The sequence below is a fragment of the Malurus melanocephalus genome, unplaced genomic scaffold (assembly GCF_030028575.1).
Source record: "Malurus melanocephalus ecotype Western Australia unplaced genomic scaffold, MMel_1.1 scaffold_71, whole genome shotgun sequence".
NCBI classification, from domain to species: domain Eukaryota; kingdom Metazoa; phylum Chordata; class Aves; order Passeriformes; family Maluridae; genus Malurus; species Malurus melanocephalus.
Genome location: NW_026623303.1, coordinates 2030094 through 2042302, shown reverse-complemented (window position 1 = coordinate 2042302; position 12209 = coordinate 2030094). Strand labels below are relative to the sequence as shown.

The 12209-nt window shown below is 39.7% G+C and overlaps 1 protein-coding gene across 9 annotated transcripts in view; it reads left to right on the top strand.

The window, feature by feature from the left end:
• Nucleotides 1–12209, top strand: part of LNX1 (ligand of numb-protein X 1) — a 148615-nt gene that overhangs the window by 115461 nt on the left and 20945 nt on the right. For 7 of the 9 annotated variants that reach the window (XM_057366805.1, XM_057366806.1, XM_057366803.1 and 4 more), the window contains 4 exons: nucleotides 301–456; nucleotides 5921–6076; nucleotides 9381–9583; nucleotides 11127–11498. In XM_057366805.1, the coding sequence (XP_057222788.1) occupies nucleotides 301–456; nucleotides 5921–6076; nucleotides 9381–9583; nucleotides 11127–11498 (887 nt within the window). The remainder of the gene's footprint in view (nucleotides 1–300; nucleotides 457–5920; nucleotides 6077–9380; nucleotides 9584–11126; nucleotides 11499–12209) is intronic. The other 2 variants (XM_057366807.1, XM_057366809.1) reach the window with 1 other exon arrangement.

Below are 12209 nucleotides of genomic sequence, written 5' to 3'. Positions count from 1 at the left end.
GCTGCTAGTTCTGTCTTGATGGAGGATTAGTCTTTCCAAGGCTATCACACTCACAGGAGATTTCTCCGTGTGGTTGGCAAAACAGACAGGAAAGTGTCAATTCAAGGGTGTGGGACCAAGGTAGGGTGATAAGATTCAGGTGGGGTGTAACCTTGTAGTATCAGCAGGACTCAGGTGGAAAGTACAGGCAACCTTGCTGTTAATATTRTATTCCACCATATGCCAAGGGCTACAGAAATGCTGTGGTTCTAGCCCAAAATTGCTCAGCTGTATTGATTTGTTCTTTTCCTGCTGTTGCAGCTCGACACTTTGAACGTTCTACTATAAGAAGCAGATCTTTTAAAAAAATAAACAAGGCATTCAGTGTTCTTCGCAGAACAAAAAGTGGAAGCGCYGTTTCCAACCAGACTGACCGGGAAAGGGAGACTGTTGGAAATTCCACTGCTGGAGAAGAAGGTAATGTTTTTTTCATCTTGTGTTATCATTTAAAATGGGGTAAGGGACCCTCTCCACATGAGAACTGGATATCCATGACTGACATGCCTTTCATGTGGTGGGCTGTGCATGATTCAAAAAAAAAAACAAACCAGAAAACGCAATCTTTCCCTATTTTCTTCTTTCAAAAKATGTTACTGACTGGCAGGCAAGAATATTGCTGGGGTGTGTGGGACCTCATGTACGGCTGTTCTGGTAACAGACTGCCAGCCCAGTATCTAACCCACGGGATGTGGGATCTGGGTGTCTGGGATCTATTACTGGAGCTGTCATTGATTTGCTCTGTAATTTTGTTCAAGTCTTCACTGGCATGTGCCTGTCCCTCTAAAGCAAATGGATCACAGTAATCATACTATAGAGGAACTTAATGAGTTTTGGCTAATGTTTATGAAGCACTGGAAATTCCCAGTGGGAGGATGATATGAAAGTGCAAAGTACTGTAATTATTCCAGCATTTCTGTGGGATCCTTTATTACCTCAGCCAGGCAGGTGATGAGGTAAGAATGCTCCGCTCTTAAACAGCAGGGATAGGCAAGTTTGTCTGATGTATGTCAGGGATGAGGGGTCTGGCAGACAGTAACACTTAACATTTGGCATTCTCAAAGCAATAAGCAAGTGTTGCTAATCAGTTTGGACCATAATTATGAAACCAACATTGGCGTTCATGCATGAAGAGGAAGTGATGATAGACTGGGAATCAATGCCTTAATCAAGGTCTTCACTAAGCTTATTATTCCTTTGCTTGATACCTCAGCACCTCAAGTCTCTTCCCAGATCAAATGTCCAGGATGCAGGCTTTAACAATGCAAAATATCCAACTTCCTTTTGCTCTGTATTTAAGTTCTCATTGAAATCCAGAGAAAATAAGGACAAAAGTCTGCCAAATGCTACTTTCAGTCGTTGTTATGATGCATTGTGAATAATGGCAAATTGAAGAGCCGTGTTCAATATTCTTCTGCTTTATTTGCTTATTCCTTCAGGAGAATTTTTCTATGTTACTGTGTTCTTGGTACTTATTCTCCTACTTCACATACTTGCTAATAGAGCTGAAATAAAATCTGGTAATTCAAAATTGTGAACCTTTTCCATAAAAGGAATGTAAATATACTCCTTAACCTGGAAACATCATGAATAATTTTAGTTTCTTTTTAATAATGTAAAATAATTTTTAATGTTAAAAATAATATTTTATTATTTTTTTCCCAAGTGAAATTTTGCAAGTAAGTTGTTTATATCTCTGTTTGATCAGGAAGACATATTTCTTATTGCATAGCAACTCTTCAATCCACTGTGAGCAAAAGCTTGCCCTTTTTCAGAATGAGTGAAATTCTCCATGCCTCAAGTTCATATTTTTCAGAAGACATCTCTTCAGGATGAGATACAGACTGCTTTCTACTTAGACATATAGCTGACATTAGTAATAGTTCCACTGAAAGTTTGGCTTCGTGTCCAGAGCATGCAGATTATCTGGATGTCAATAACACCTGTTTGGTAGCCCAGTGCAGCCCAGATGTTATCAGAAAGGTGTGAAGATGACACTGCTTTTTACATTTCCAGCAGATGAAAAGCACTGTTGTCTCTGTAAGGGATATATAATGACAATCACTCCAGGGCCTCACTGACAGTGTCAAGATTGTCATTCTCTCCTTGGCTCTGCTTGTGGTTTCATTCCTCTGCACCAAGCATGCCAGTAAACTTCCAAATGTATTCTGCTGCACTGGAAAAAACAGGTAGGCATATAATTACTAAATAAGCAGTTACTCTTAAGTATGAGATCATAGGAGCTGGGTACCTAAATTATTTTATTAATTATATTTGCAAAGAATGCATTTTGATTACACAGTTCTGGAATTTGATCTTTAAAAAAATGCAAGCAAGTAATTTGCAGCAATATCAACACAACTTGAACAAAGATTTCTATTCAGTCTTTTGCAACAGGTCCTTTCTGTAATGGCATTTCAAAGGCTTTCTCTGTTTCTTCTTGTTAGAGGAGGAAATGAATGTACTTTTTTCTGTAGCAGTTATCATTTTGCCAGCTGGAAGCTGTTTTTCTTCTCCAGTGCTGTATGTTTTCTTTTTTTATTTTTTTTTTTTTAATCCTCAGCTGCTCTGAGCAGTCTGCAGCTAGACTTCTGATTAGAGCTGTTGGTGAATCTTTAGGGGTAGCTGCTGTATGCTCTGCCCTGTGCTAACTAAAGGTCTTGCTATTGACGAAAAGGGAGCCCTGTGTGTCTGTCTCACCATTGTCATGCCGCTCTCCTGGGCATGGAGATGCTCCTATGGTGGTGAATGGATGGTTCCTGACTTCAGAGGTCCCCAAACCCAGTGTGAAAGCTGCTGCTGCCTTGCCCAAAGTTTCGCAAGTTCATGTCTGGGACCATCTGAGAACACATCTCAGCCATGACCCATTGCTCCAGGAGATTGGACAGCACCTCACCAGCTCTCTGGTGACCCCTTTCCTCACCAGGTTTAGTCAGTGCACGAGTAGAATAAAGCTTAGACTATGCCAGCCTCACTGTGAGCACAGAGTGGTACAACCCCTTCTTGCTGATAACCTCTTCTTAATAAAAGAGTGGTAAGATCATCTGGCAAAGCTCAGTGTGCAATTCATCTGGCTCCAGTTTTCAGGATTCCCCCATCTTAGTTCGAATGTCTCTTTTTAATCTATGTTTTGCCTGTATTTCAGTCAAAGGAGGTCTGAGAAAGAACACCATAACAAGAACCTATGTATTAGCCTTCAGCAGCCCTTCATGCYGAGTGTGTAGGTGTCTTTAATCTGAAGCTACTATGTTTGTTGAGCCAGTGMTCAGTTGCAATATGACTGTGAGGGTGCAAGACAAAATACATTTTGATGTGGGAGAGAAAATATTCAAATTCTGCTAAACTTGAAGCTGAATCCAGTACCGGCTTTGGTAAATTCCTTTGACACACAGGGACATTGTAAAATATTATGTATAATATCAAATGTGTTTCTGTTACAATTACAACAGAGAAATAGTTACAGTCTAATGTTATCTTRTACCTGAAGCTAGTAGTCATCCTGCACTGTGAAGATTACTTCACCATTTATGTTTGTGTCCTGTGGTTTGATTTGTTTAAACAATGTTATATGTGTTCATTTTGGATATAAATGATTCAGGCTTTCTTTGTTTCTCTGTTTAAATGTTTTTGTGACATTTTCAGTAGAGAGTTTTTAAATGTCCAAACTAAGGAAAATGTTAGAGGTGAATGAAAAGTACAAACACTAATGAGAACATATTTGGGAGATGGAGGTGTTAAGACTTTCTCTTTTTTAATATTTTTGTGTTTATAAAAACCCATGCAAAGAAATATTTGTCTGTAGTTAGTACCCAAGCTTGTGATATTTACCTGGGAGCAATTTCATTAACAGCATTTACAGCCACAAATAGCTTTCCAGGTCTGAAGTATAAGTTTAGAAAGTTTAAAAGAAAGAGTTTCTTTCTGAGATGTGAGGGAAGGTGACAGGGATGCTTATGGCGCTGATGCATGTAAGATGTAATATCTTCTGACTAAATCTGCTAGTGTAAATGACCTTGACAATCTATCTAAATGATAAAATATCGCCAAGCAAAGACAACTCCAGCTTTGCTATGCTTATTTGTATCACTGGGCTCTTGGTTTGGCTTTACACTTTAAATTCAGTTCCAAGAAAGACTGTAGATATTAATACTCTTTATTCAAACTGATCTACAAATACAAACTGTAAACCAGCCAATGTTTTAGGAAGAAAGAATATGCAGGTACAATTGAAAAAATCTCTATACAATTTTACAGTAAAAGAGCTGTTTCTGACTTTCAAAAACATTAATTGATTTCTTTTTTCAGTCAAGGCATTGTAAAAGAAATATAATTTATGATTGCTTGAAGATGGCAAATGTTATTCAAAGTCAAACTCAGTCTTGTGGTGGATGCAGTTCTACCATCTGTTATTGCTTTGCATTAGTCAAAACCAAGGCAGCCCCAGCAGGCACTGGCAAAACCACAGAATAGTCTTCCCTCCTGTACTTCCCTCTTGTACAATGTGAGCCCTGTTGTATTTTTGAGATATATATATATACATGTACATATCTATGATAGATTAGATTGGTAGATTAGATAGATTAGATAGAATAGATAGATATGAATACTTCAGTGTTTGGAAAGGTACATGAAGAAAAAGAAGGTAAGTGAAACACACATGGTATCAACCATTTCATGGCATTAAGGCTCTCTACCTGCAGAGAAAAAAAAAAAAGTTGTTTATCCAGCCCCAGGACAAACCRGTGCAGCCAACTTCTGTCTCAGCAAGGCTGCACCCCACAGAAATCCCACACTGTTCCTATTTTTCTCAGATTTGATTCAGTTGCCATTCTGATTCCCCAAAACAGCTGCTACTGAACTGCTTCAAAGTACTCTGCTCTGGAACAATGAGCCAGGCAAATTCCAGAAGAAAGAGATTGTAGCATTTCCTCTAGTGCAGACTGATAAATTTGTCTGCTGTAAATAAGAGAGTCACAATTCTTTAGAGACACAGTCAACTCGGCTACAGCTTCATTTTAGTTCTTTTGGGACCCCCCTGGGGAGAGGAATGTCCAGACGCAAGAAGAGATATTAGAACTGGCAATGCCTTCTACCTGCCCCTCCACCAGAGCAGCATCACTGGAGAATTAATGGAAGGCATTAAATCAAAATGATGGCAAACCTCTGGGAGAATGAAATGATAAATGAAAATCCACTGGGAAGGAAAAGCTGCAGAATCAACTTCTCCACCAGCACAAGGGCATGTGACATTCACAGACACRTGAATTTTCCAAGACTAGGTTACACAAGCTTAATTTAAATTCTGGTGTCCAGATGCTGGGAAGCATGAGTGTGTTTTCCTGCAGATAGTCCTATTTGTGGGGGTGAGCTGGCACCTCACATTAGTCAGACTGCCTGATCAACTGAGGACTTGCAACTAGAGTTACAAGTTTTGTTTACAGTGACCTTTGATTCATCTGGACTCAAGAGTCACAACAAACATTGCACATTGTCACACAGAATCCYGGGAATGAAGGAAGAAGTTACCCTTGTGGCAGCACTGTTGGAAGGAGCATGATACACACAGAAATCAGCAGAAACTTGAGCACTGAAGGAACACTATTTTAAATATTATAAACTATGGGAAAAAATAGTAAGCATACTTAAGCATATTTAAAATGTTGTAATATTCTATCATGGCCACTATATTAACAAATGCTCGGTGTCCCGCACTGTACCAGATAAGTGCAGTTTGCTGTGCAAACCTGGTCTCTCCTATGTTGTTACCATAATGGGATGTTTGAAAATATCAATAAAATTGGACATTAATATTAAGAGAATACTGCTTGAGAAAAAAGCCCACACAATCTTTCTGAATGCAGGTGACATGTTATTATATTGACAGATTCAGAATGCTCCATACAACCCCCCGTGACAAAWACACAGCACTCTGTGGGAACACCTGGAAGAAACATCAAAAACAAGACAGAAAGTTCCCTTCTTTATAGATTCAGCAGCTCTTCGATATTTAAGGACTGGAAATATAAAATGGTAAAGAAAGGTATGCAATACTCCTGGGTTTTCCTGCTCTGGAAAACCTGACCAAACAAAATGGAGAATTCTAAATAAAAGTGTAAGGGCTGGAAAATGGAGTCTCTGAAAAAGGATACTCCAGCCTCACCACAGGCATTATATGTATATTTATATCTATATATATCTATATATATCTATATATATCTATATATATCTATATCTATATATCTATATATCTATATCTATATATATATATATATATATATCTGAAGAGTGCAAGCCCTCAACTCAGTTGGAATCCTTTAAGTCTGACTGCTGAGGTCCCAGTCACTGTATGGAATATGTATAACCAGGTGCTGAACCAGGGTCCACCTTTTCTGGGTATGGCATCTACATTAAAAAAATTAGTTTGAGGACATTGCTTTCTAGACATGGCATCATCTTGACTTAGGCATGGTAAGTTTTGATCAAACTGCACAYAATGTGTGCAGACTGTTTGGTGAAAGATCAGTTGTGAGTTTTCTTATTTAAAAAGAAGCATGTTTCTGTAGTTTATATATTTAGATTGCCAAACTTGCTGTTAGTTTATCAAAATAAGCCTTGGCCTTTTACTTACAACAGTATGTAAATGTCCATGTATATGTGTTGGATGAAAACAAGAGGCACACCTTCAATGAAGAGACCAGAAATTAATGCATCATGGAGTTATTTTGGTTGCCATCTGAGGAGAAGATGGTTCTGTTTATTAATTATATTTGATAAAGAATACAAATCAAATGAAGACAGGAAATGAGGCAGTACAGCATGCTAACTGTAAAAGAATAGCATGAGACTGGCAGACATGCAAGGAAAATGTCTTGGAAATATTTGTTTTGTTGTAGGCTGTACATATCAGAAGAAAATTAGACATTAAAAATTCCTCTAAAAGAATCTGCATAAAGTCATATTGAAAGTCAGTCAAATGCCACTGCAAGAGGTAACAAACCATGTAAGGCATTGTTCAAGATGCAAAGAAACCTATATTTGTTCATACTTATGTAAAGATACAGGTAAGACTTGTGCAAGTGTAGAGACTTGTTCACTGCCACGTTGCCCTGCTTTTGCTCTGTGATAATTTCAGACTGAAATAACATGAGTGTCAATACCTTGTTCAGTCCACAAATTTCCATGGAGGAGAAATGTAACTGGGTAATTCCTTTAGAAAATCTTTCAGAATGAGCTGTGATAAAATGAACATCAGAGTCAAAAAGCATAGTTTGTTATGATGTGAAGTGAGTAATTATAATAGAAGTAGTTCTATTATAGCACTGTTTTGGTAGTCTTCAATATATATATGTATATTAATTTATTTGCATTCAGGGATGATCTAGGTATCATCACTGTCATTTGTATTTTTACATATAACTGCCCTTGTAGCGGCACTGAGAGTGTGAAATTGGGGATCAGGCTGTTGGTGATTTTTGAGGAATATTTGTATTGTCTGACTTCAAGCATCCCACTGAGATGCCAGAGTTAATTGCCTCTTTTACATAGCAGTGGGGAATGTTTGGCACTTGCAGGGGTGATTTAGCACRGGAATCACTCCCTTTGGGTGCCTGTGCATTACAAAGGAAGTCAGAATAAGTAGATCATCAAATTGTGCATTTGACTTAGATGCCTGGATTTAGATCAAGTGATCACCCTTCAGGCTAGAGAGAATTGAACAAATTACAAGCTGAGCAAATAGCGTTTAAAAAATAGAGGAGCATAGGGGAAATTAAGCACCTTCCATTCCTAAGACAATAAAAATTGCCGGCAAAATTGAAGTAAACATGTATTAGCCCAGAAACTGCTATTACAAGAATGAATGGTTGAGTACTGTTAGTAAGTGAATAGTTGAGTATTAGGTTGGTAAAGGATGTGTCGTTATCTAGACAGACTTTCATTGCCTGTCAAGTCTGTAAAARCACAAAGTCAAGTCTGTCCTACCGGTAAGTGCTTTTTACAGACGTGGAGGAGGACAGCTTCCCACCCTGAAGAGCATATGATCAAAGAAGCGGTAAGGGATGCAACATGGTATTCTCAATATCTTTTTTCCTGTTCTTTCTTTCCCCTTGCTTTCTCCCAGAAGGTTTTGGTGCCTCGCTGTTTTGTTGCCTGCTAATTCTGCAGTAGCAAATATTTATTCTATCTCAGATACTGGTCTGTTAAATTTCATTTTACACTTAACCACTATTCAATAACAGTCACTGTACTTTCATTTCTAAAACACATTATTGAAAAAATATTAGTGGTTAATTTTTTGACTTACAGGTTTGTCATATAAACATTGGATTGGACTCATGCAAAAAGTTCAAAAGCTTTCTCTCAGCTGTTGGGGATTCAAAATAATTTAAGGCTGATACGCCTGTGTTGGAAAATTCACTGCTGCTTTTACTTCAATTTTACTCACTGCTGAATATGGATTAGATTTTGAATTGACCTAGAAGGAAAGAAAGTATTAGTGACATGTTGTGAAATTAGACATGCCAGCTGAAAAGCAGGGTTTGAAAGAGAATACTTTTATCCAGTGCATTATAAATACAAAAAGGATCCCTTCCCACCATTAGTCCCTCCTCCCCACAGCCAGAGTGCCAGGGCCAGCAGAGATCTTTCCCTCCACGTACTTTCAGCATAATGTGGTTTTAATACAGATACATAGCAGTAAGAGCCACTCATTCCTGTTTCCTAGAGTTCAAGCAGGGATGAAAGGAGAGGGATCTGGTAGATACACTACTGTGTGCCTTGGGTTGTCAAAAAAATCTGGTCTTTCTGTTAGCTAAAGCTAAATAAAAGACTTCCTTGGATGTCACAAGGCAAAGGCCCAGTCCTCCACTGTGGCACCAAAAATGGAGAAAACAAGGCAGCCTGGGATGCCACCAGTGAGACTGTTTTACAACCCAGCACAGCAGGGRTGGATGTTTGTTGAGGTGCCCATTCCTATCTGTTCTAGGGACAGCAAGAAACTGTGGCTTGGTTCTGAGGTGTCTCTGGTGACTAAAAATGTATTTTATTCCCTTAAAATACTGATGTGTATTACTGTTTTTAAGTAAGTTTCATCTATCTGGAATACGTCAGAGGTTTAAGGATGTATTTTGTGGGGGGAAAAAGGAAATTTGAATATATTAATTGTAAAAAGATCCCTTCAAGTCTATTCAGCAAGCTTACCTATCCTTTCCTCCCCACTTACTATAAATCCCATCCATGCATGAAACTTAGCTTGACTAACTGGCAGGTACTTGAGGTTGTGCAGTGCATGTTTCAACAAAGCAAAGCTGTGTTGTCAAATAAATACCTACAATATGCATTTTCAGGTTTTCCCAGGTTGTATCACCTGATTCCAGATGGGGAAATTACCTGYATTAAGATCAGCCGTACCGATCCCCATGAAAATCTGGCCATTAGGATTGTGGGAGGCAGTGAGACCCCTTTGGTTCACATTATTATACAGCATATTTATCGAGATGGGGTGATTGCCAGAGATGGAAGATTGCTGCCTGGAGACATGATACTAAAGGTACAGTACTGTAGAGGTAAATATATATTTTTATATAAAAAACAAAAAATATGGCCTGACAAAGAATCATGACAACATTTGCAATGTTGCATGCAGAAAGATGTTCTAAAGTTCTGAGCACCATTTGAAGGCACTATGATTTCCTGGCTTTAGCTGAGGCATGCCAAGGTTGTGCCATGCCTTCTGCTTTGTGTCAGACAGAYTTGGCCAAAGGGATTTCCAGGATCACAATGTGGGCATGTTTCACTCTAGCAGTGTATAAAAATGCTTCTGGATGGTGGTTCCAGGCAGCAGCTGKATAAGCATCCACCACCCAACTGTGTGTTTCAGAGAGGCTTTTTGTCCTGGCGCCAGCACAGAGCTGCAGAGTTAATGGCATCACTAAGATGAAGCTGTTCCTGCAGGGCACATCCAAACTGCACAATGAAGCTGTGACTGTAGCATGGACAGGCCCAGCCTAGCTCTTCCCAGCCATGGCTGACTACCCAGGGATTTACCAAGGATTTCTGTGAATTTCAGCCACTCCCAGTGCAGTTCATGCTGTTTGTGGTACCCAAGGTAGCAACTTAGTTTAGCGGTGTCTGCTCTGGGTGCAGTCCTCCCCACCAGGCTGCAGCAGGAACAGCCCTGTTGTACCCAAAYAGGCAATCTGCAAAAGCAAACACCAGCCAAATGCTTTTGTTCATACTTGGGAGTATTTCTGTTCAGTTTTGGAGATGTTTTTTAATATTTAAATTGTTCAACCTGAGCAATGCAAAGCTACATGGAAATAACTTGTCTGATTCGGGTTTTCTAGCTAGTGATGAAATACAATCTTACAACTGGTTTTCATTTAGCAATGTCTAGTCACTCTTATACATATGAACATGACAAGACTGACTGGAAGCTCTTTTTTTCTCTCTCTTCCCCCAGCCAAATTTAAAAAGTGGTAGTTATGCAGTATTTTAATTAAATATTACCTGGAAATTAAATCTTACCTGAAAAACACTGAGAAAAAAAGGAAAGTCTGATTCTCTGGTGTGGTAAATCAGGCTAATTGTTAGTAAATATCCAGGGCATTTAAATTTATACTTGAGGCTCTTTCCTGCTTTTTAATTAGAGATTCATTTATGAGGAACATTTTTTTTTACTGTACCTAGAACAGCTGGGACATAATCAAGAAGAGAAACAGCAGGAAAGCAATGGGAGTGAAAGGAAAGGCTGGCAAGGCAGTTCAAAATCAGAAGCCAGTGGAATAAAACTAAGATATATGAAAGGATATTGAAGCTTGGGAAAGAGCAATAAGAAAGATRAAAACCAACCTGTATGTCTGAAGACTATCAGGGAGAAAGGGGAAGAAAAAGGGCAGAAACTGTGTGTGCAGCTCATCCTTTCCTTGGGGGGAAGATTGTTCTGCACCACAAACTTGGCCTCCTGTGTGACACAGTTTGAAATAGCACATGTCACTTCATATGAAGACATCTGTGTAAATAGATCTGCCCTCCCCAGTGCYGACTCAGAATAGACTGACTTTCTGCTGCTGATTTACACATCTCTCTTCCAGGTAAATGGCATGGACATCAAAAATGTGCCTCACAACTATGCGCTGTCAATCCTGAAGCAACCCTGCCACGTGCTCCGACTGACGGTGCTCCGAGAGCAGAGGTATCGATGCCGAAACAGCGGACTTTCCCTTGATGCTCACTGCAATAGGGATGACAGCTTCCATGTTGTGCTAAACAAGAGCAGTCCAGACGAGCAGCTGGGAATAAAGCTGGTCCGCAAGGCCGACGAGCCAGGGGTATTTATTTTCAACTTGCTGGAAGGTGGCATGGCTGCCCGTGACGGACAGCTGCAGGAGAACGACCGGGTGCTGGCCATCAACGGGCACGACCATCGYTATGGCAGTCCAGAGAGCGCAGCCCAGCTGATACAGGTTTGTCATCACCACTTTGACCACGGCATTTGAGCTGTGCAAAACCCCAGTAGTGTTTTTTCACCACCCATTGCAAATCAGGGGCCAAACACTGAGTTTCTGTATTTGGAAAAGGAGTCAAGGTTGGATGGGAATTCACTCATCTAAAAGCTCCTTGGTTTCACTGTGGGTACAAGTGAAACATGGGCATGGTCTGTCACAGAAGTGCCTGCTACCATCAGGTTTTGGAATGTATAGATCAATGTAAAAATTATGCTCTGAGCATCACCAAAGAGTGATGCCAGCTGCCAAAAGACATGCCAGCCTGAACCCTGGGAGCACTGATTCCAGCAGGATCCTGACTCCCCTGGCTCAGAAGGAGCCACAGTGCTTTCTGGTTCARCCCTGGAGCAAACCAGACTAGCTTAAAGTAGTGGATGGCATGTTTCAGGATGAACATCATCTGCACAGACTCAGTGATTTCTCATGRATGTGCTTTACAACTGAAGGTAGTCCACATTTTATAGGTACTTCTTACCTAAATGCAGTATATGGAAATCCAGATGTTTTGGAAAAAATGGATCTTTAGCTGTAGTTTTTATAAATCTCTGTTCAGACTCTTGTGRAATACCAGATCAGTGCTTCTGCAATGCACTAACCAGTCTTAACACAACACTGTCAGACAAAGAAACCCTTGTGCCATTCTCAGCTACAAAATTGGTCAGCTTCTGC